Source organism: Desmodus rotundus, chromosome 1, assembly GCF_022682495.2.
Source record: "Desmodus rotundus isolate HL8 chromosome 1, HLdesRot8A.1, whole genome shotgun sequence".
NCBI lineage: Eukaryota > Metazoa > Chordata > Mammalia > Chiroptera > Phyllostomidae > Desmodus > Desmodus rotundus.
In genome coordinates, this window is record NC_071387.1 from 42,583,780 (window position 1) to 42,609,362 (window position 25,583).

A 25,583-nucleotide genomic window follows, 5' to 3' on the forward strand; every position below is an offset into this window, starting at 1 on the left:
ATGGACAAGAAGGTAGATTGCTTATATGTGGAATTAGTGTTTTAAAACTGATTACTGGAGCCCTGGCCAGTGTGGCTTGGTTGGTTGGAGCATCACCCAGTAACCAAAGGGGTGTGGGTTCAATTCCCGATCCCGGTGCATATGATCCCTAGTCTGGGCACAGGTGTGAGGCAACCCATTGATGTTTCTCTCAGACACTGATGTTTCTCTCTCTCCTTCCCTCCTTCTCTAAAAGCAATGAAAAACTATCCTTGGGCGAGGATAAAAAAAATTAAAATTCGTTACTGGAATTTTGGTGTTAATTATTAATGCATGCAGTTCCCATGCACTAACATACTCCCCACCGGCCCTTCTGTCTGATCTCATTTTGTGATTGTTAATACACTCTTTCAGCGGCAGACTCTATACTTTCCCCCTAAGCTCTTCTTTATTTCTCGCATGCTCTGTATCTAAGACATTGCTTGAGCCTGCAGTTCCTACGATGTTTAAACCACCTTATTATAACATATATGTCTGGTTCCTTTAAATGTTAATTTTTAATTAAGCAGTAATGCCAAAGCTCCAGTGATGGGAAGGAAAATGTCAACCGTCTTTTACCAATCACACTGCCCTGGGAAGCAACTCAGATTTATTTTAAAGTTGTCATTTCTGCTCTCTCTAGATTTTCAGTTTATGAAATACTTGCTGACTTTGTATTAGCTGCATGTCTTCTCTCCCTCAGTAACACGGAAAACAGTGTGGCCCTGGTCCCAGGCGCTGCACTTCCCAGCGTGCTTTCGTGTGCACTTTAAAAATGTGTTTTTAAAAACCAGGAATCCTGTGAATGCATGAAATGTTATTGTTATTTTTCCCAATAACAGGTGACCAAACCAAGGCCTCGCCTGATTTACAATTTGCTGTAGTGATTATGCTTTTTGATGTTTAATATGACTAGTATTTCATGGGTTTCTGGAGGCAGTGGGCTCTCCTTCCGGTCAGGACTGTAAATAATGCCGTGACCAAAGCAGAAGCAAGCGTTAAGTGCTGGTGTGGGCTTTTAGTATTCATAATTAAGATAGCCGGTATTTGTACTAGTAGTTCGGTATTGCACCTCCGCAATAGATGTACTGAGCAAGCACCACGGTGACAAGATAAGTTGCCCTGTTTTGTTCCATATGTCTGTGTTCTAACTATTCCATAGTTTTAATTGGTTCCCTGCAGAATAACATTTACAAGCATATGGTATGGAAAATGCTGACTGCTTTTGTTATTATGTATTTTAGTACTTGTGGTGGCCCTGGTTCACTTAGCCTTTAAACATGGTTATGAGGTGATTTAATGCACTTTGTGGTGTATTTTTTCTTAACCTGCCTACTGAGTGTTAAATGCCATCACTATCGTATATCCGGTTGCCCGTTCTCATTTGGGCAGAAAACTAATTCACAGAAGCTTTCATCGTGGGTTTGTGCGGCAAGCTGCTGCCTCCCTCCTGGCCTCGTGTGCGGTCTGCAGAGGCGCTGTGAGGCTGCCTGCAGTTACACTTCCGAGGAAGATGTGCTGTTTGGAGCCTGAAAGAGCCAAGAGGCACAACAGAGCTTTCTGGCGCCTTGTTTGGGAGATTTACCAACAATCCCTTGTAAAGGGATTACAGATGTGAAATTAGACTCAGGGATGGAAGTGGGGACCAGCTGTATTTTGGATATGAGAACTACTTTGGTACTGGAGTGGTTTCCCCAGAAAGTGCTGTAACAGAGAAAAGCGAAGCTGAATTATTTATATTTCTGAGCCTTCTTATGAGGCTTTCTTATTTTTTAACCTTTGTATTGTGAAAGTCTTTGAACACCTACAAAAACTGGAAAAAATTGCATAATGACCCTTCAGGAGACCGATGACTTAGTTAGTGTATTAGGTTCCTAGGGTTGCCAAAAGAAAGTACCAAAAAATAAATGGCTTAAACGCAGAACTTATTGTCTCACAGCAGTCAGAGGTCTGAGTGTTCACAGGGCTCTGCCCCCTCTGAAGGCACGAGGGCAGGATCTGTTCCAGACTTCTCCCCGCACTTCTGGCGGTCCGAGATGTTCTTTGGTTTGGACGTGGATGGCCCTCTGCCTGTGTCTTCACATCGTCTTTCCTCCGTATGTGCCCTGTGTCCAAATTTCCCCTTTTTATAAGGACACAGTCATTTTGGGTAGGGCCCATCCAAAAGTCCCATGCCAACTTAACTAATTACATCTTCAACAACCCCATTTCCAAATATACGGTCATGTTCTGAGGCACCGGGGCTTAGAATCCCAACATAAGAATTTCGAGGGAACACATTCTACCCATAACACTTCAGTAATTGTTACTGGTTTACCAATGGTTCATTTGTTTCCATACCGTAAATGTACATTTTTGTTTCCTGGGGTATTTTAAAGCAAATCACAGACATCATGCCGTTTCAGACTGTAAATTCTCCAGTGTGCCTCTCTGACTGATAAGGAGCATGCATGTGTGTGTGTGTTCCCATCACCAATGTGTTCAATGGTTTTAACTGAAGGAGAAGCAGGGAAAGAACAGTAGAGACTCCAGCTGCTTCTCAGCCTGGGAAGCTCTCGCCTCTCTTCCTTGGAAGAAAGACAAAAAGTCACCTCCTCTGAGAAGCTTCCTGACACTTTAAGGCGGTTAATGCTCCTGTCTTCTGTGCCCCCACACTGTTTTTCAGTGACCTGCAGCATACGAATAATCGAGTAATCGCACTGCATTTGGAGCAGGTGCAGTAGAAATGAAAACACACTTTTTGCACCTCACTCTCCTCTTCTCCACCCCCATTCTCTAAGAGAGGCTTTCCCAGAAGCTCACAGCCGGACCAGGAGCTAGGAGTGGGGATGGGCTGAGAGAAGGGTGAACCCCCAAGGAGGCCTTGATGTTGGAACTGGCTGATGCTTCACTCTCAGTGGGGATTGCTGGAAGTGAGTGTCAGTCCTCCAAAGTGGAACCCTTCCAGCTGGCAAGGACTCGGGTCAGTATGGAGTGCTGTCCATTGTTGCTGGTGGGGGCGAACGATGGAAGTCTTCTAAATAGTATGCAGTTGTCTGTGCTAATCCGTATAAATATGTTCATTAGTTTTGTTTTCTAAGGTAGCATTACATACAGTGTAATTTTTTTCAAATTACCATAGTAATCCATACTTACCTCATTTGCCCCAAGATAACCAAGAGTGGACCATAATACATTTCAAATATGTATAAAATGGCCTAGGAGGTAGAGTGAAGTAGGACTGAGGACAGCCTTGGAGGCACAGAGTTACCAGAAACACCTCACACTCAGGGAATCGGTCACATACACGGCTTTGTGAGACCAGGCCTGGGGCTGATTTCTTAACTGGGGGAAAATAAAGGATCTGCCGACCAGGATTCTGAGAGTTTCGTGAAGTACAGAGAAAGCACAGAATCTATGGCAACAGCTTCGCAGTTGCCCTGGAGTTATCACTCACTTTGTATGTTCATGAATGCCTCTCCTTAGGGCCCAAGCCCTAAGGACTGTGAGGCACCCCACCCCGGGGTACTTGGCACCCCACGCAGGAGTACTCAGCACCCCACCCTGGAGTACTTGGCACCCCGTAGTACTTGTGGCACTGTGGTGATGAACTGGTTGTTGTCCCTTGGGTATTGTCTCTCTAGTTAGCTGGGATTTGGTGACCAAGCAAGTGAGAAGAGAGGACCACTGCCCCATTTGATGGGCCCGCATTCTCGCTCACGTTTTTTTCCTGTTCCCACTCTGCACTTTGCTACCAGCACCCACTTAGCACCACATCCAGAAGCTTCACCATCAAGCATTTGGGTTGTGGGCATCTTCTCCTTCCTTTGCACTTGGAAAAACTGAATATCTCAAGACGTGAGTGAGTTAAAAAGTCACTTTTTATCATATATACACACAAAATGTTGGGGGGTCTTGCTCTCTATTTTTCTTTGATGAAAACATATTAAATGTAATCTAAGGGCTCTTAGTTGCTGCAGGATTCTGAAGCAGAAACAAATCCCTGCCACCAACAACACAACACTTGGGAGGGCAGCAGAGGGCAGGACTTTGATCTATTGTGAAGGTAAATGATACTTTCCTAATCAGTTCAAAAATCACTGCTAATATACTATCACCCTATATGATAATATACTATCGTACCATCACTTTCGGTCTTCAAACCGTGGATTCACTTCTCTGTTGTTCAGTGAGTAATTGTGTATTTCTAATAATACTGTTTGTTTCTATTTTGGTACCTGCAAAGACTTTACATCTATACCTTAGGCATTGTGGCATAACTCACAAAATAGGAGTGTTAAGTTACTACTAGCTCCAAATATTTGGAACTTTTGGAGCAGACACCAGAGTATTAAGAAATTAATATGTAATATTCTAGGTGTTTGGAATTCTAGACTTCTGCTAAGGAAATTACTCAGAAAGAACACCTTCTTAAGGGAATAAAATAGTAAGAAAACTTGAGTCTTTAATTAAAAGCTTTACAAAATCTATCACTGAACAGAGCTGCAACATTAATAAAGATTTATTTTACAAGAGGAGTAAAAAAAATTTAAAGCTGATGTCATCCATTTTACAGCTGTTTATTATGGTGAACGATTTTGGTTGTCTGATGCATTTTTGTTGTGTATTGTTAAGATTTCCATAATATTTTAAAAACTTCTCATTTGTTAACCTTTTGTATTTTAAATAAAAATCCAATATAATACCTATTTAAAAATTAAAGTAACAAAATGTTCCTTTGATATAATAGCTTCCTTTTTAGATGACTGACTTATTTAAAGCACCAAGGCAGAAAAATTTGTTTAACTGTTTTGTATTAAAGGTCTTTTCAACAATCTATTTAGTTGATTATGTACCTTCAAGTGACAAAAATAGAACTCACATCGAGATGTTGAAAATTTTCCATATTGAGGGGCTATGCTTGGAGATTCCTTGGTGATTCTCTCAAACAGAGGAGAGCAGACAAAGGGAAATGTCCGGGCAATTGAAAATAGGTTATTCACTGCTTATAACCATAAAATTACATTATCCCAAAGTTGGAAGAATCTGATGCTTAGAAGACTTGAAACTTTTTATTGGGGAAGTTTGTTCTCATCAGAGTGTGGTACTCAGTTCACATTAATATGTTAATGCTTTTAAAACATCAGTGGAATGTACAGAATTTATTTATATACATATTTCTGTATCTTCATCTACATATTCTAATGCACTATTCTGTACCGCGGCACTTTTTAATTTTTTTAGAGAAAGACAGGGGAAGGGAGGGAGAAAGAGAGAAAGAGAAACATCAATGTGAGAGAGAAGCATTGATCAGTTGCCTCTCCTACACACCCAGCTCAGGGACTGAACCTGCAACCCAGGCAGGTGCCCTGACTGGGAATTGAACCAGAGACCTTTCGCTTTGCAGGGTGACATCCAACCCACTGAGCCACACCAGTCAGGGCAACACATGTACTTTAATTAAATTTATTGAATACCTAATTACTGTGTGCCAGGTACTGTTTAGTTGGAAAAGAGTTCCCTATTTTACAAAATATTTTGAGAGAGAGAGAGGAGGTCACCTAAAAGGTGAGGGTTCTTCTGTCACGGAAAAACACACAGTGTAATAAATAATGGCATCATTAAAAACTGTCATCTTTGCAAAATACAGTAATTGCTCTGCATATCCCTTGTTCATTTCCCTGTGAACCGGCATAAGGGCGTCTTGCTGGAAACGCATCTTCTCCTCCTGTCTACTTCCAGCCACTTATCTGTTCATTGCTGTCATGTCTGGCCGGTTCCAGACATGCCAGGTGTGTGGTGTCACCTGCCTGATGTCCGTTGCAAATACAGACATTTACACGTGTGAGTATTAAAGCAATAGATCTTCCTTATGACAACAAAAAGCTGACTGCAGAAAAGCAAAGCTTCTGGGAAAAGTCTTCCGAGCACACCTGGGCTTGTTCATGGGGGGGAGAAAGCCTGACTAATTAGCCCTAGCCTTTCCAGTCTGAGGCAGAAGAAATAAAGTGTCTGGAGCAGCCTGCGCTTTGGAAGGGACAACACTTTCAGAGGGGACCTGATCAGACACAAGGCTCAAAATAAAAAGTTCTGGGAGCTTAGTGTAGAGTGCAGAAAAGTTTTCTTCTTTACCATAAAAATCAATTAAAGAAAAATTAAAATATTTATGAATCACAAATTTTCCAATAAAAATAAATATATTTAAATTTTAAAAGTAAATTTCTATAGCTTATGAAACTTTAAAGAACAGAAAAACAGTAAGAAAAATTGGGGCATTTAATTATTAAAATATTAATCTTCAGGGACATTTTATTATTTTAAAACATATTTTATTGATTATGCTATTACAGTTCAATTTTTTTCTCCCCTTAATTCCCCTCAGCCCTGCACCCTACCTCCCACCAGTATTCCCCCCGTTTAGTTGATGTCCATGGGTCATACATGTAAGTTCTTTGGCTTCTCCATTTCCTATACTATTCTTAACACCCCCCTGTCTATTTTGTACCTACCATTTATGCTTCTTATTCCCTGTTTTCCCCCCATTCCTTCCCTTCCCCTGATAACCCTCAATGTGATCTCCATTTCCTTGATTCTGTTCCTGTTCTAGTTGTTTGCTTAGTGTATTTTTTTGTTTTTTTTTTAGTTTTAGTTGTTGATAGTTGTGTTCATTGTCATTTTACTGTTCATAGTTTTTTTTTAATTTTGACTGATATTTTGAATATCTTTTTTTTAATTTTTAATTTTTATTGTTATTCAATTACAGTTGTCTGCCTTTTCTCCCCATCCTTCCACCCACCCCAGTTGAACCCATCTCCCTCCCCCACCTCCACCCTCCCCCTTGATTTTGTCCATGTGTTCTTTATAGTAGTTCCTGTAATCCCCTCTCCCCACTAACCCCTCCCCACTCCCCTCTAGCTATTGTTAGATTGTTCTTAATTTCAATGTCTCTGGTTATATTTTGTTTGCTTTTTTCTTTTGTTGATTATGTTCCAGTTAAAGGTGAGATCATATGGTATTTGTCCCTCACCGCCTGGCTTATTTCACTTAGCATAATGCTCTCCAGTTCCATCCATGCTGTTGCAAAGGGTATAAGCTCCTTCTTTCTCTCTGCTGCATAGAATTCCATTGTATAAATGTACCATAGTTTTTTGATCCACTCATTTGCTGATGGGCACTTAGGTTGCTTCTGGTACTTGGCTATTGTAAATTGTGCTGCTATGAACATTGGGGTGCACAGGTTCTTTTGGATTGGTGTTTCAGGGTTCTTAGAGTATAATCCCAGCAGTGGAATTGCTGGGTCAAAGGGCAGTTCCATTTTTAGTTTTCTGAGGAAATTCCATACTGTTTTCCACAGTGGCCACACCAGTCTGCATTCCCACCAACAGTGCACTAGGGTTCCCTTTTCTCTGCATCCTCTCCAACATTTGTTTGTGGATTTGTTTATGTTGACCACTCTGACTGGTGTGAGATGGTAGCTCATTGTGGTTTTAATTTGCATCTCTCTGATGGCTAGTGATGCTGAGCATCTTTTCATATGTCTCTGGGCCCTCTGTATGTCTTCCTTGGAGAAGTGTCTGTTCAAGTCCTTTGCCCATTTTTTAATTGGGTTGTTTGTGTTCCTGGAGTGCAGTATTGTGAGTTCTTTATATATTTTGGAGATCAGGCCCTTGTCTGAAGTATCATTGGCAAATATGATTTCCCATACTGTTGGTTCTCTTTTTATTTTAATGCTGTTTTCTTTAGCCATTCAGAAGCTTTTTATTTCAATGAGGTCCCATTTGTTTATTCTTTCCTTTATGTCCCTTGCTTTAGGGGACATGTCTGTGAGGATGTTGCCTCATGGAATGTCTGAGATTTTCCTGCCAATGTTTTCCTCTAGGACTTTTATGGTGTCACATCTTATATTTAAGTCATTTATCCATCTCGAATTTATTTTTGTGTATGGCATAAGTTGGTGATACTGTTCATTTTTGATCTTCTTTTTCTTAGTTAAGTCCCTTGAACATTTCATATAATAAGGGCTTGGTGATGATGAACTCCTTGAACTTGACCTTATCTGGGAAGCACTTTCTGCCCTTCCTTTCTAAATGATAGCTTTGCTGGGTAGAGTAATCTTGGATGTAGGTCCTTGCCTTTCATGACTTGGAATACTTCTTTCCATCCCCTTCTTGCCTGTAAGGTTTCTTTTGAGAAATCAGCTAACGGTCTTATGGGAATTCCTTTGTAGGTAACTGACTTATTTTCTCTTGCTACTTTTAAGATTCTCTCCTTATCTTTAATCTTGGGTAATGCAATTATGATGTGCCTTGGTGTGTGCTTCCTTGGGTCCAAATTCTTTGGGACTGTCTGGGCTTCCTGGACTCCCTGGAAGTCTATTTCCCTTGCCAGATTGGGGAACTTCTCCATTATTTTTTTCAAATAAGTTTTCAATTTCTAGCTCTTGTTTTTCTCCTTCTGGCACCCCTATGATTTGGATGTTGGAACGTTTAAAGTCGTCTCAGAGGTTCTTAAGCTTTTGCTCTTTTTTTTTTTTTTTTGAATTCTTGTTTCTTCATTCTGCTCTGGTTGAGTGTTTATTTCTTCCTTTTGTTCCAAATCACTAATGTGAGTTCTAGTTTCCTTCCCTTCACTGTTTGTTTCCCTGTATATTTTTCTTTATTTCTCTTTGCATAGCCTTTACTTTTTCCTGTATTTTGTGACCATACTCAACCATTTCTGTAAGCATGCTGATTACCAGTGTTTTGAACTCTGCATCTTCATTGCTTAGTTGTATTTTTAGAGTTTTGATCTTTTCTTTCATTTGGGCTGCATTTTCTTTTGTCTTAGCACACCTGTTATATTGTAAGGGGTGGAGCCTTAGGTGTTCACCAGGGTGAGACAACCCTGGTCACTGTGTTGTGGTGTTGTATGTGAGGGAGGGGTTGCAGAGGGAACAATGCAGCTTGCTGGACAGCTCTCAGTTACTTCTCCTGCTACCCACAAGCAAATTTGGCCCTTCTGGTGCTGATTCCCAGGTGGGTGGGTTTGTGTATGTTCTAGGACCCTGTAGGTCCTTCCAACAAACTCTCCTGTGAGGCTGTGAGTCTCTCCGGCTGCCACAACCCCCACAGATTTTTACAGTCAGAGGTTTTGAGGCTTTATTTCCTCATGCTAGAACCCTGGGTTACGTGGCCTGTCTTGCTTCCCACTTGTTCCTCCCTGTTTATCCACATGCAAATGTGGGACCGCCTAGTCCACCAGCTGCCACGTTGCCTGCCCTGGTCCTCCAGCCGTTGCCTTGCTGCACATCCTCTCCACCCCAGCTTCCTGACTCCACCCCTCCTACTAGTCTGAATGAATGTTTCTTCTTTTAACTCCTTGGTTGTTGGACTTCCATACAGTTCAATTTTCTGGCAGTTCTGGTTATTTTTTTGTTCTTGAATTAGTTTTTGTCCTTTTTTGGTTGTGTGAGGAGGTGACGTGATCTACCTATGCTTCTATCTTAGCCGGAAGTCCTCAACATTTTAGAATAACATTAGCTCAGCTTTTCTAGTCTTTTTTTGCCCTGAATGATATTATATTTTGTAGTTTGGTGGGTGGGGTGTTGTCCACCCCTGGGCAGAAGGCCTTTGTCCCAGAGATGTTGTTGTGAAATGCTCTAGCAGGGAGTGTGTAAATGACCCACATGGGTCGCCTTGCATTCTGTAGGATTCCTTTGGCCCGTGTCAGTCCACTAGTACAGCTATTGAGGGGAGGAGGTGGCTAAACTATTTTAGAAACTAAAATCCTACCTAAGTATTAACATTAATGTCACTTCCTCTTTATTCCTGGATGTACCTCATTCAAGAGGTTCTTTATACTGATGGGCACAATAAACTGGACCAGACCTTGACAGTAGCATGTGGACATCTACCAAGCAACCCACCAGCATGTATCTGCACAAAGGTGAACACCTTGTTTTTCAGAAGGTTTTATATTGTTACTACAAGGCCTTGAAACTGTGTTAGCAAAGATAGACAAAGACAGGTAAGTTGAAAAAGTTCAAAGTTCTTTTATTCTGAGTTCTTTATAGAAGTTACTATAAAAGTTTTACAGAAACACTTAGTGCATGCTATACAGGCACAAAGAGTCATCCCAACTTTTCCCGTGATATACTGATAAGAAGCAGTTTATGAAGAAATCCCTTATCTATACCCACCTCTGATCAGAATTCATTTCTTCTTTCCATAGATGGGGAAAGTGGAAAATGGGGAAGCAGGTCTGAGTGCTCTAGTGAATCAAGATTAAAATCACAATTTGGGGCTATTTCTCTACCTTTCACAAATTGCTCTTGACTTATAGCAACCAGTATAAACAATTAGATACATGCACACAAGAACATGGGAATAACATTAGGCTGTCAGCATGAAGAGGGAAAAAGAAGCAAAACTACAAAAGTAAAGCAAAGTGAAGGGTCCCAATATTTTATGTTCCTGCAGTAATTTCTCTGATATGGAGCCAACCTGACTGTCCCTTGAAGTATCAAAGATTTATCCCTAAATTCTCGTTCCACTGAGAACATTTTCGCTGTTCAATTGTATCACAAAAGATCTTGTTTGAATTATGCAACAGGGTGGTATGGGTGGCTTTGTGTGGTCTGAGATGGCTTGTTATTTCTTCGTTGTGTGCTGATGGTATGTATTGTGAGCACTGCTGTTCTCCGGCACCCGCTTCCCATAGAACAAAGACAAGAAAGAATGTCCAAGAGGGTACGTGTTGTGTATGAGGGTTTGTGGGAGAGGACATTGGAGGAGATAATGGAGGAGAAAGGCACACAAGGTGCAGACAGTATTTTTCTGTTTTTGCTGTCCTATTTGCAATCTAGACCTCAGCTGCCCATGAACTCAGAATTTGGGCTCACTTACTACTTTGGACCATTTTTTTGACAGATCTTTAGTTAAATATTTTTACCAGGCGCCATTCTAAGTGCTGATTTACTTTTACAGATTGAAACCAGAGGCATGTTCTGACCAATTACCAAGGGTGCCCACTGAAAAGCCTGGACTTTTCATAAAACCCCATGAAAAAGAATTTCCCTCCCTTCGAACCTGCTTCCTCCCTTCTTCTCCCTCTTCCTTCCCCTTCCTTCTCTCTTTCTTCTCTCTTCCTTTCTTCTCTTCTCTTTCTTTCCTGTAAACCTCTTTGCTTTTTTATTTCTGAATTCAGGAATCAATACATGTCTTGAAACAATGTACTTAAAAGACTTTTACTAACTTTAAGGAATATTGTAAACGTAAAGCATATCAAAAAACCTCAGAAAATTTAAAAGGATGTGTGGCTTCTTCCCTTACTCTGAGGTCCACTACCTTACTTTAGAAAGCATTGATAGGTTTTAAGTGGGTAAATTCTAAGGCCTTTTCTAGCTCTAAACTTAAGTAAATCTGAATAATATAGCACCAGTATTTCTCTCTGAAATTGTACTTGATCTAGAGGAACTCAAGCAGTCCCTCTCGAAAACAAAATGCAGATATATTCTGTCGTTGACAGGAGCCAGATGGTCCTCGAGAGCTCATCACGAGTCCCCTTTAAGGCCACAGTTCCCCAAACAGTCATGTAATTCTCAGACTCGGCTGCAGACCACGAATCTGAGTATCCGGTGTGGGGCTCAGCAATTTGCATTATGATAATGTCCTACTAGGTGACCCTAGTTCAGTCGGCAAGACAATCTTGTCACCCAAGTGGAATCCACAGCATGCTTTTATGCTGAGAAGCAGGATCCAAGAAGGAAGAAGCAGCCATGTGATGTCATGGGAAAAAATATTGGAGCACATTTTTCCAGGTCATTAGATACTGTTCTAACTCATTTGTTTGGTAATAGCTGCTTTGATTCCATTTTATTGATAGTCCATAATTTATTCAATGATCCTCGATTGTTGTACATTGAGGTTGTTTCTTATTGTTGTCTCTATCACAAATACTGCTTCAATAAACATTCTTTGGGATTTTATTATATATCCACATTAACAATGGATGTTATTTTCTAATTTAAATTAAAATTTTTTTCAATTACATTTGACTTTCAATATGATATCAGTTTCAGGTACACAGCATAGTGGTTATAGTTTATAACCACTACAAAGAGATATGCCCATAAGTCTACTACTCACCCGGCACCGTACATAGTTATTACAGTGTTACTGACTGTATTTCCTAAGCTGTACTTCTCAGTCCTGTGACTGTTTTGTAACTGCCGATTTGTGCTTCTTAATTCCTTCCCCTTTTTCGCCCAGCCCCCCGACCCCCCTTCCGTCTGGCAACCCTCAGTTTGTTCTGTTATTTATGAGCTTAACAATGGATTTTAAATAATGATAAGAAGTTTAGAAATATCCATACTTATTATAATTTTATTTCTATAGAATCGATTCCTAGACATGGAATTAAAAAGTTGGATCAGAAAGTGTGAACCTGCTGCATTTTGATGGATACTGTCGTGTTATTCCCACGTTGGTTATAGTATTCCTTCCTGCCACCCTCAGTTTAGCCAGCAGTGGGCATTAACACTCTTAATTTTTTTCTGATAGGTGAAAAAAATGACATTTTATTGTTGGTCTAATTTGCATTTTCATGACTACTAATGAGGTTGAGGTTCTTTTCATATATTCGTTACTTCTTCTGTTAATTGCCTATTCACATCCTTTACCAATTATTCCATTTTTTAAAAATCAATGTCCAGGAATTCCTCGTGTGTTAGGAATATTGCCCTTTCAATGGCAAGATGGTGAAAATATTATGCAAATATTATCTCCCACTCTGTTGTTTGTCTTTCATCATTCTTTTTGGTGCTGTTGCCTTACCAAACTTTCACTACTTTTAAAGACATTTAATAAAGACATATTTACCACCTTACATTTAATTTTAAGTTGCATTATCATTTTTGCCTGAAGCTAATAATAGAATAGAGGAGCAAAAGCATTCCAGTCAAGAGCCAGACCATAACCGTTTTCCACAGCTGTCCTGCGGCAGAGTCCGATGTGGATTATTGCAACATTCTCAGAAAGCAGAGTAGGTAGACTGAAGAAAAGATTGTACAGAGTGTACCATTGCTCTTTAGCACGTGAATTGATGTCATCTTATATAATGCATGCTCATTGCATACCCAATGCAACTTATTGAACAAGTTGTTCCATTGATGCCCATGGCCAGAGAACAAAGTAATATCTTATGTTATCACAGTTGAAAATGTAATAATATTGTAATAGTTTATTAATCAAGGAGAGTAGGACAAACATACTAAAAGATATGCAGAGAAAAGTTCACAAAAATATGTTGATATGAAAACAATAATGTTTAGTATCCAGATGAAAAAAGATGACCTAAAGCACTCATAATCATAATAAATATAAATTAACGTTACCTACCAAAATGCTAATATTTAAACACAGTTGAAGGATTGACAATCAGGTATTTCTGTTGTAAAAAATGTAACTTTACAACCTTTCTGGTGAGCATAAAAAATTGTACATTCTTTAACCCAGAAATGTAAAATCCAGTAGTTGATCCTAAAAAATTAACAAGGGATCAGCACAATAATTATCTTCCAAAATTTACTGCAGTCTCATTTAATAAAAAATTATCTGCAACAATAAGAAATTGACTAAATAAAATTTAATAATCCACATTAAAGAATACTATATCCATTAAATTTTATAATAGTTTCTTTTTAAAATTATATTTCATTGATTATGCTATTACAGTTGTCCTGATTTTTCTCCCTTCACCCCCCTCCACCCAGCACCCCAACTCCCTCAGGCAATTCCCCCACCATTGTTCATGTCCATGGGTCATGTGTACAAGTTCTTTGCCTATTCCAGTTCCTATACTGCACTTTACTTCCCACGGTTATTCTGTAACTATCTATTTGTACTTCTTAATCCCCTCACCTCCTCGCCCATTCCCCCACATGCCCCTCCCATCAGGAAACCATCAAAATGCTCTCTGTATCCATGATCTTATCTCTGTTCTTCTTGTTTGCTTAGTTTATATTTTAGAGTCAATTGTGATAGATATGTATTTATTGACATTTTGTTGTTCATAGTTCTGATCTTCTTTTTCTTAAATAAGTCCCTTTAATATTTCATAAAATAATGCCTTGGTGATGATGAACTCCTTTAGTTTTTTCTTGTCTGGGAAGCTCTTCATTGGCCCTTCAATTCTAAATGATAGCTTTGCTGAGTAGAGCAATCTTGGCTGTAGGTGCCTGCTTTTCATGACTGAATATTTCTTGCCAATCCCTTCTAGCCTGCAAAGTTTCTTTTGAGAAATCAGCTGACAGCCTTATGGGTACTCCCCTGTAGGTAATTCTCTGCTTTTCTCTTGCTGCTTTTCAGATTCTCTCTTTATCTTTAACCTTTTGCATTTTAATTATGATGTGTCTTGGAGTGGGCCTCTTTACATCCATCTTGTTTGGAATTCTCTGTGCTTCCTGACTTGCATGTCTATTTCCTTCACCAAATTAAGGAAGTTTTCTTTCATTATTTTTTCAAATCAATTTCCAATTTCTTGCTCTTTCTCTTCTCCTTCTGGCAACACTATGATGCTAATGTTGGACCTCCTGAAGTTGTCCCAGAGGCTGCTTATACTATCCTCATTTATTTTGGATTCTTTTTTCCTCTTGTTGTTCTGATTGGTTGTTTTTTGCTTCCTTATGATCCAAATCATTGATTTGCTTCTCGGCCTCATCCACTCTACTGTTGTTTCCCTGTAAATTGTGTTTTATTTCAATTAGCCTATCCTTTGTTTCTGACTGGGTATTTTTTATGCTGCTGAGGTCCTCACTAAGTTCCTTGAGCATCCTTATAACCAGTATTTTTAACTTTGCATTTGATAGATTATTATCTCCATTTCATTTAGCTTTTTTCTAGAGTTTCGATCTGTTCTTTCATTTCGGCCATGTTTCTTTGTCTTCTCATTTTGGTAGCCTCCCTGTGTTTGTTTCTATGTTTCAGGTAGAGCTGCTTAGACTCTGTGTTTGGTAGCGTGGCCTAATGTAGGTGTCTTGTAGGGTCCAATGGCACAGCCTCCCCTATCCCCCAAGCTGGGTACTTGAGGTGCACCTTTTTGTGGGCTGAGTACACCCTCCTCTTGTAGGTGAGCCTTGGTTGCTGTTGTCAGATCAATGGGAGGGATTTTCCCAGGCCAGTCAGCTGCAAGGATTTGCTATGACCACTTACCACCACCCTCCACCCTCCTTGGAGGATCAATTGTGCAGGGACAGGGTGGTGGTGCTCCAAAGTGGTGTGTAGCTGCCCACTAAGTGCACAGGCTCTGGGGTTTCCCAGGTGGCACAGGTCAAGGTCGGCTCCCACCTGTGTTTTGCCTAGGGTAACCCTGCCTGAGCTATAAAGCAATCTGAGATGGCTGCTACTTGTGCTGGGCTTGGAGATTGCCAGGCAAAGCCAAGCTGTGAATCTAGGCTGGCTGCTGCTAGTGCTGGGCCTGGGGCTCACTGAGGCCAGCTGTTGCTTGTTTGAGAGGATTTAGGAAGTTGTGAAGCATGAGCCTAGACAAGCCATTCTTATAGAAAAGCAGCTTGGGTGGGCCCATAAGTTGGGTGGGTCAGTGTCTCAGGGGATCTCCAGGGCAGGTCAAAGAGTGTTAGCCAGGTTGATGGAGTCTCAGATATGGCAATAGCTTTGCCAGCTTAGTGGCTCTGTTGAGGGAGGGTTCAGAAAAGGGACAATTGCCTCTGCTTACCTTGATGCCAGATACTTCAGTTCTCCCTGTATGCCGCTGGTGCCTTTCAAGCTGCTACCCCAGTGCTGGAGCTCAGAGGGAATGAGTCTGAGTAGATGAGTTCATTAGTGGGTTCTTTAAGAGGAACTGCTTGGGGCTCCAGAATTTTCTTCCCCTGACTCAATCCCCACTGGTTTTTGCAGCTGGAAGTTTGGGGGACTTATCTTCCTGGCACTGGAACCCTGGGCTGGGGGCCCTGATATGGGACTGGGACTCCTTGCTCCCAAGATATCCCTCCTGAATTTTTATCTGCTACACATGGATGTCTGACTAGCCTGTTCCGTGTCTACACCTCTCCTAGATGGATGTGGTTTTTTAAATTCCATAGTTGTCAGATTTACATTCAACTCAGTTTCTGATGGATCTGTGATGGTCGTTCCATATGTTAGTTGTAATTTTGATGTGGTTGTGGGAGGAGGTGAACCATGTCTGTTTATACCACCATATTGACTGGAAGTCCAATTTATTTTTTCAATACTTATTGAGCACCTACTGTGTGCAGAGCATTAGGCTGGCAACTTGGGTTACAAAAGCAAACACATTCACCCTTGGCTATCACAACATTTATATTTTAGAATTTTGGGAGAATACTTGGAATGTTGTTAAAAAAGAGGTTATAAAATATTATGTGTAATAATAAGAGTATTACAAAAGAGAACACATAAAAATATAGAAAAAGTTGGAAGGAATACATTAAATATTCATAATGATTAATTTTGGATCCTGAGTTTTTCTTTGTGAGTTTCTACTTTTTCTAAACATTTTATGATGAACATACATTGTTTCATAAAATAATTAATGTATAAACCTTAGGTGGCATGGGTGTAGGTTTCTATGTGTATAAGGGATGTTCTTTCTCATTTGGTTTTTAAACCTCTTGTATTACCTTTGACATCAATCACTTAGCAAAAAGAACTCTTCTAAGCTTTCCTTAAAGTTCAACTATCTCCTAGTAGTTTTGAATTTTGGAATGACTCCAACCTGGAGGTCTGTCTTAGCTTGAGCTACCATAACAAAATAGCATAGACAGAGTGGCTTAACAACAGAAATTTATTTCCTAGAGTTAATCTTGAACTCTCAGCCTCTACAGTCCTAGAGGCTGAGGGTTCAAGATTAGGGTGCCATCATCGTCAGGTTCTGAGAAGAGCTCTCTTCCTGGCTTACAGACGGCCTCCTTCTCGAAAGATCTCACATGGCAGAAAGAGAGAGGGGGAGAGAGAGAGAGAGAGTGCAAGCTGTCTGGTGTGTCTTCTTACAAAACACTAATCATGTCTCGAGGGCCCCACCATTATGACTTCATCTAAACGTAATTATTTCCCACAGATCCCATCTGCAAATACCATCACACTGGGAGTTGGGGCTTTGATAGGAGTTTTGGTGGCAGGCCATTCAGCCCACGGCAAGTGCAGTGAAGAGGCACAGGCGGCAGACCATCAGAAGAGGCAGAGGAAAGCCTTAGGTGCACGTCCGTATGAAGCTAGATGAAAAAGGCTATAGCTCGAGTTTGAAAAGGGAAAGTCTGAGGGACTATAAAGCCCATAAAGTGCAAACTTGTGGGATGGAACATCTACAGAAACTAGAAGGAAGTAGTACCAAAATGGGAGACTGGAGCGCTGCCCTACCAAGTTGGTAATAAATGTATGGACATGTCTCCCCCCACAGTGGAATGGCTGGAACAATTACATTATCTGAGGAATCTATGGAGAATAGTTCTTATAAGGGCTTTTCAGGAAAGGCAAGGATTTGGGAGGGCCATCCTTTATATCTGAAGCTGTGGAGAGAAAATCATCGTTCTGCTCCCAAAACCTTGTTAGAAATTTCTGAAGGCACTGTTAGAAAAAGAATTTTTTTAACAAATTAAATGTTGTGAGTAAAAGAACAGTTCTGGCCCAAATCATTATTATGATCCAGAAGGTGTACATCAGCTACATATGAAATCACTCCTTTCAAAAACGGTATTTTCAAGGTGGGCAGCAGATTGGTTGCAGAAGGATCGATGCAGCTGACAAGGCAAAAGAGTGGTTGAGTCAATGTCCAATTCTCCACCTAAAGGGAGCCTGACCTCAAGGGAACTGGGGACCCAGGCTGCCCACCCCAGAAGGGCCTCAGGCAGTACTTGGGCTCGGTTTTTGGTTCCCCCATTGCCTATGCACCGTGGCCTCTTGCATTTGATGATGTAGAAAAAGGTACAGGTGCACATGATCTGAGCTGTTTACAGTTGAATTTGCTCAGACTCTCCTGTCACAGGTTCTCCCCCAATGAGAGACCATGAAAAAGGGCATTCTCCAGTGAGGCCAAGAGAAGGCTGAGGGAAAACATGCCTGGGGTTGGTTGGGAGGGCAGGGAGGGAAGAGGTTATAGGCAATATTACTTGTCTGAATTGATTAGGTTTAGTTTTATCAGTGAGACAATTAAATTACCTCAAAATCATTTGAGTCTTACCATTGACAGCTTTTTGCCTTTTCCTAATTTGATGGGTTGTATTCATCCAGTAGGTCACCAGTTAAATTAGGACATTTATGAGAAAATTAAATATAAAATGTCTATGTCCTGAATTTGTAGGTTCTGGTCAATGTTTTTGCTTTTACACATGACCTGAGGTACAGCTCTTGAAGTGGCCTCCAGGTCACTTTTTATTGTTTATTAATTAACCATTAGAATGGAACCGGACTAGGTAGCCAGTGGACTATTTGTCAGTATCATGGAGATTTGAAAAAAAAGAAAGCACCTATGCTGACTCCAGAAATTCTGTATACACATACCCCCGCACCCTGTCCACACTTCCCAGCTCCCACCCCCCAAAACACACAGAGGTATCCACATAAGAGCAACTATTAAGCCAGAAAGAGTGAAGTAGTTTTGGTCATGGAAAAGGAACCATAGTGTATTGTTAAATGAAAAAAAAAATGAACTTTCTAAAGAGTGGGAATAGAAGCAGCTCATTTTTGTGAAGTATATGTGTTAATATATGTGCATAAATAAAAATGTGAAATAGTTAACAATATGTTAACAAAGTAGTTATGTTTGTTTTATTAATTTTGTTGTGTCTGACTTTTTATAATGGCATGTATTTATTTTCTTCCTGGAGAAATAAAGAAAAATAAAGAACGAAATACAAAGGTTCCATTGGTGGGAAAACCCCTGTGCTCTGGAGACCTGGCACCAAGTAATACATGTTTCCTTCTTTGCTTTTTCAGCATTTGGTTAATGCCATGTTATTCCCTCCAGCATTCTCTCTCTCTGGGTCCCAGTACTACTCCCTGTAATGATGAGATTGTGAGAATCTCAGGAGGTCAGGAATTCTAGGAATCATCTTAAACCCAGGGCCAGTACCAAGAAGCACCTTGTTTGTTTACCAAATGAACAAAGGGTGTGACTTCATCCACGTCTGGCAGAGGTGGTCAGAGGGTTTTTGTCCTTGCCTTTGGAGATTCAGGTTACTCTGGGCATTTCCACAGCTCCCTTAGTCCTTGCTGCTCATTCGGCTGTGGCCCCTTGTGCATCCCCTCCTACATGGCTTCCCTGGTGGAGTCAGGACCTTCAGGGACATGAGCAGTGAGTTAGGTTTCCTCCTGCCAACCCCTGCGTCTTCTTACTTAGATTCATGGCTGCCCCAGGTGCATGGGGTCTCCTGGGGAGGAGTCGGGCTGTTTTCTTTACCATGCACAGCCAGCCTCCAGGAAGGAAGGCCTCTCATTGAGTTGGTGTTATTAAATCAAGGGAGTACTAGCTCAACTGCCAACTCTTTTCTATGCCTGAGTTTCTTTGGAGATACCACTCAATCAAGTCAAGAGACTTCTTTTTCTCTTGTTTCTTCATTTGCTGGTTAAGGATAGGGCCTAAGAAATGTGCTCTGTTTTAGTGTGAGGAAAGATACTCTCCAACTTCTGTGGGTTTTGTCTACAATGTTTTGAATACAAAATTACTTTCAATTACTTATTTTTGAAAAAATTTTCATAAGGTTTTTAAGAAAAGAGGTTTAGAGAGGATGGGTATGGGGCAATCATAGTATAGCTGTATCACAGGGACTTGCTGACTAAAGGCTTATTGTGGGATTCTGGATGTGGGAAGGTATAGGTGGGAGGAGCTTTGTTTCTCAGAGGGTGGGGTTATGAAAAAGCTGATGGAGGAGCCTAAGCTTTCAGCAGCATCTGGAAGCCGCCTTTCTTTTTTTTTTTTTTTATTGTTGGTCAAGTACAGTTGTCCCCAGTCCCCACACATACACACTCCTGTCCCCACTCATTCCCAACTCCCACCCTTGTATCTACACCCTTTCACTTTGTCCATGTGTCCTTTATACATGTTCTTTGATGGAACTTCCCCTATTTTCCCCCATTATTCCTCTCCCACCTCCCCTCTGGTTACTGTCAGTTTGTTCTTTATTTCAATGTCTCTGGTTGTATTTTGCTTGCTTGTTTGTTTTGTAGATTAGGTTCCAGTTATAGGTGAGATCATATGGTATTTGTCTTTCACTGCCTGGCTTATTTCACTTAGCATAATGCTCTCCAGTTTGGAAGCCCTCTTTCTAATCAATTCTGTTTTCTGTGGGTGCATTTCAAAGTGCTTTTACCTACAAGTGCAGCTTCCTTTAATGGGCTGTTGAATTAGAATGTTAGGCATTTTTCTGGCTTTTAAAAAGAGATAGGAAGTGAACTTCATTAAGAAGTCTCATTTTAGTAATATATAGTGTTACACTTTGAAAGCATATTAAACTTGTGATCTGAAATACTGGCGTGTTCCACATATTTCTTTTATACAGATTATGAAAGATTCCGTCCATCTGTTTGAAAATGTAGATGACAAAGCAGTATAGCATCTATTTCAACTCACTGTCGGATTCCATTATGTTTTGGTCTCTACAGCGCTGCGTTTATGCATTAGTGATGAACCTTCCGTGATTCTTGGTGTGCTGTGTACTAGAGAATGAGCATTTACTGTCCAGAGCTATTTACTCCTGGCTAGGAGTTTACAAAGTCACGTTTGGAAAACTGTATACACTAGGAAGAAGTCATTAGTCGAACATGCTGGGCATGCTGTCCTCAGGGCCTTTGCACTTGCTGTTGCCTTGGCCTGAGATACCCTTAGCTCCCACTCCTTCCTTCAGGTCTTTACTCTGACATCACCTTCTCAGGGGTACCTCATCCCAGCACACCCTATCTCCTCCATTTACCATTATCTAATTATTTGGTTCTAATCTCCTTGTAATACAATACAAGTGCGATAAGGAATTTTTGTCTGTTTGGTTCACTACTGTATCCCTAGGGCTTAGTACTGTGCCTGACACAAACAGGTTTTTATTAGTGGGATGGCAATACATTAAATTGATAAACTTGTCCATATGTCATGTTTACTTGGACATGATTTGTCTGTTTGTGGATAATCCAGTCCCCGAGGTGGACTGTATCAAGGAGCATAGATATGACGGCTGAACATCCGTGAGCCTATGACTATGTGGAGTGGCCCACAGGCCTGCTGTGAGAGGCACAGAGTGTCACTGTGGTCGGGAATCTCCTCCGAGTTCCACTGACCAGCTTTACTGGTACTTCTGCGGATGGTGGGGCCATTGCCACAGAGTAAACGAGGCATCGTGAGGACCCTGTTACCTCTCCTGGACACTTGAAATCAGACCCCAGACTTTTTCACCTTCACTTGACCCCTGTGCTTGCTCTGTTCCACTGCCAGTGTCATTTTTGGTGGGAAGCCTGAGAGTGGGTCTCTGTTCATTCTCTGTTTCTGGACCCCCAATTTGAAGAGCCAAATCTTGCACATTCCTTCTGCTTAACTACTAGGTAAGTCTATGCAACTAATGTTTTATTTCTCCAAGCAGGCAGGAGTGAGCCTGAGCACGGCTGCTATTATAGCTACTGAGTGCCACGCTGTAATTATATCTTATCAGTGGTTTTTGGTAGGAATCAGGCATTTTAGAGACATCCGAGACTTTTTGAGGTTGAGCCTATCACTTTTCAGGCTTATTGGCAGGCACCAAAAAAGGTACTTTCTAGTTGTGATGTCCCTTCTGTCTAATATTCTCAGCCTGCTTGAAATTTCCAGTTGGTTTTTGGATTGTGGTATAATCCCTGGAAAGTTTCTTTAGAATGAAAGTACATTACTTTGGTGGGGAACTAAATAACCCAGGCGTGCTCATCGGCATGGACTTGCTCCGTTAGAATTGCCAGTGGGGAAACAGATAGATCCCTGGTAGCATGGGCACCAGCCCTGTAATTTTGATGGAGGTGGGTGGTGAGAGAGAGAGCTGGAGCGTGGGAGCTGGGGCATTGACTGCAGACGGCAAACATGAGCGAATGGCACTGGAAGAGGCCATGACTATGAGGGAACTTGAGGCGTGGGAAGAAGGGAAGTCAGAAGAAAAAGCAGAGAGTTTGAGAAGACAGGCATGTGGGACCAACAAGAACCCTCAGAATTTTGCACCAGGATCTTCTGCAGCCTGGCCTACAAGGTGATATGTGCTTTTTCCTCTTTAAATGGAGGAGGAATAAATCATAGTCTCAGAAGATTCCTGAGTTGTAAGAATTGGTCCAACATGCTTTGGGTTTATGATTCTATTTAACTCCTCTCGTTTTCCAAGTAGTAATGGGTTTGTGCTTGAGGATGAATTGACATGTAAGTCTTATTCCCCCCAGGTCTTCTTTTACGCAAGCAGAGTGTTGAACACAGAGCTGTGCCTACGAATTATCAGACCTAGACAAGAAAGCAGATTTCTCGGCTTTGAGGTGGTCTTGGTAGTATAAACGTCTGAAGCCTTGCTGTATTTAGAATGCATACTTAGCATCCCCTTTTTTCCTTCAGCACCCACGCTCATTCGCTTTGTAGACTCTGAAGTCATTATGGCATTGTAGAGTGGTTGGCGTGGGGAAGAGGAGACAGGCTCCCTGAACTTGGTCATGAGTTCTGGGAACAATCTTGGCCACATCACAGATGCCATTGACCTATAAAAAGTGTTGTTAATCTTCTGTCTGCCTCACAAGATCTAGGAGGAGAAATGAGGTAATGTCTACTTAGACCTTTGAGCTTCTCGGAAGAACAGTAATATGATTTCCTAATGCATTTGTTTGTATTGTAATGGAGTATAATTCCACTTACCTAAATTTCTTTAGAAGTCTCTAGAACATCTGACAGTCTTGCACAGAGGAAGCAGTCCAGCTTTGAGAGTGGGGACTGGGCCTAGACTGGAACCCTCAAAGGGTCCTCAGCCAAATGAGCCAGCTCTGACTTTGTGAGGTTAAGGGAAGGGAGCCAGGAGAAAAATATGGGAGCTAGAGTTGGTGGTGATGGGGAGAGAAAATTGTGATTATCTTCAGAGAGTTTATATCATACTTTTAAATCATGTCTTACTAAAGATCTGTACCACAAGACATTTTAAAATATATGTTTGTTTTAATTTAGCAGTGTTACATCCTGCAGGACTCACGTGTAATATTGACCCCGCTGTCATTCTCTGTATTTGTAGACTCCTCTAACTCAGCCTCCTTCAAGACTTTATTACGTTCCTTGGGTTCCTTGGGTCACAACCTGGTTATTTAATAACTTGTTTCCAACTCAGGCACCAGCAGTTCAATACAAATGCTAACAAATTTGTAGATTCATTTGTAAAGTGCCTAGTAAATTGCAGAATAATGCTTTATCTTGTTCTGCAGATAAGGGAGTAAGTCTTTTTTATTGAAAGAGTCCTGAGCAGTGTAACTTTTTTTTTTATTGTTATTCAATTACAGTTGTATGCCTTTTCTCCCCATCCCTCCACCCCACCCCAGCTGAACCCACCTCCCTCCCCCACCTCCACCCTCCCCCTTGATTTTGTCCATGTGTCCTTTATAGTAGTTCCTGTAATCCACTGTTCCCACTGCCCCCCCCCCACTCCCCCCTGGCTATTGTTAGATTGTTCTTAACTTCAATGTCTCTGGTTATATTTTGTTTGCTTTTTTCTTCTATTGCTCATGTTCCAGTTAAAGGTGAGATCATATGGTATTTGTCCCTCACCGCCTGGCTTATTTCACTTAGCATAAATGCTCTCCAGTTCCATCCATGCTGTTGCAAAGGGTATAAGCTCCTTCTTTCTCTCTGCTGCGTAGAATTCCATTGTGTAAATATACCATAGTTTTTGGATCCACTCATTTGCTGATGGGCACTTAGGTTGCTTCCAAGTACAGTGTAACTTTTTAATCACCTTCTTGAGCAGTATTACAGTTCAGTTGGCTTTGTAGCCAGTCCTAAAAAAGAAGTTAAAGATGTAAGTGAGGGAAGCATATGTATGTATCTATACATATGTATCATCTCTAACCTACTATAAAGATGTCAATTTAGGTCACAGTTATTGTTATTGGACAGTTTTGTTGTGAAAGTTTCCAGAAATGATTGATTCTTTGGCATTTCAAACCCATTGTTTCAAAAGGCGGTCACCCTGTTTTTAATGAACTTCAAGTAGCCACCGAGTGAACCTGAAAGACAACAGTACACCCTCTTTTCCAGAGAGGTCGCCATCACGTACACTTTGTATTAGCAACTGACTTGTATCTTTAGAGCAATGATGCCAATCCTATCCCTTTCTCCGGGGGAAGGAAAAGTGTTACAACTTTTATTTGCTAAATGATAGAGTTTAATGCAGAGAAAACATCCTATCATCCAAAATGTGGCCTGAAAAAATAAATGCCCACCAATTTTGTGTCATATGCCAGGGACATGTGAAAAAGGGCACTTGGTCAAATTTAGAATATTTCATGTAAGAAAAATGACATAAAATATGATGGAATTGCTCTTTAGACCAAAATAATCTTTTACTAAAAAATTAGAACTCAGGTTACAGTTTGTATGAGTTAGATTGTGAATAATTGTAACAAAGCCACACTCTGGTTGGAGGAAGTCATCCAGAGGACATAGCTACCCGCTGACCTGTGGTCCAGGCCCAGGCTGCTGGAGGCTCCCCGTGGCCTCTCCTGGCCCCAGGATCCATGTTCTGCCCACCCTTCCCACGATGGGAACTTTTATGAAGGACTCAGTCTCAAGATAATGTTCTTACTGAGACCATACATGACTGAATGCAGTAAGGCCTCTATGTAAACTGTTCAGATTCTGGCAGGACGGGGCAGAGATCTACTTGCCTTGGGCCACAAGACAAGCTTTATAAATTCCCTTGCTCATTAAGCTGTCACTACCCATCTAGAGCACTCACCTCTGTCTTTGGTGTCTCTCTGCGCTCTGTGAGTGAGGGCCCGTTTCACACTTTACCCAGGGATGCTCCTGAGACTGTGAACCAACGATTTTTTGTTCCTGACAATTGACTAAAATGTGAGTGAGCATTTCTGAATGTTAAACAGGTTGTGCAATTTTATGTCTTCATGTAAAAGCATCGTGATAAATTTATTATTTTATACAGTCATGTATGAGTGTGACCAAGGCATACTTTTAAAAAATTTTGGAAAATGTTCTCTCTATATTGATGAGTTGCACATTAAGTTGTGATTTTTTTTAAAATTTGTTTCAGAATCGAAGTAAACGCTTGGAGAAGGTCCACGTGGTTATTGGACATAAATCGTGTGACTTGGATTCCCTCATTTCTGCCTTCACATATGCTTACTTTCTGGACAAGGTGAGGAAAAAGAAGAGTATGCTTTTAAACTTGAATTATGATGTAACTTTTAAGAACAAATGTTTTGTGGGACTATAAGGAACTTATTAACTTAAATTTCATGTTCTGGTTTATTGTTGCAGAGAATAATGTATTATAATCCATTCGTCAAAAATATTTGTTGATTATCCACTATATGTTAGGCATTGTCCTCATTATTTCTTCCTGATTCTTCTTCATACAACACTATTTCAAT

At 40.9% G+C, this 25,583-nt stretch overlaps 1 protein-coding gene across 2 annotated transcripts in view; it reads left to right on the forward strand.

Annotated features, from left to right (window-relative positions):
- Positions 1-25,583, forward strand: part of PRUNE2 (prune homolog 2 with BCH domain) — a 236,604-nt gene that overhangs the window by 29,890 nt on the left and 181,131 nt on the right. For both annotated transcript variants that reach the window (XM_053923610.2, XM_053923614.2), the window contains exon 2: positions 25,244-25,348. In XM_053923610.2, coding sequence (XP_053779585.1) covers positions 25,244-25,348 — 105 coding nt within the window. The remainder of the gene's footprint in view (positions 1-25,243; positions 25,349-25,583) is intronic.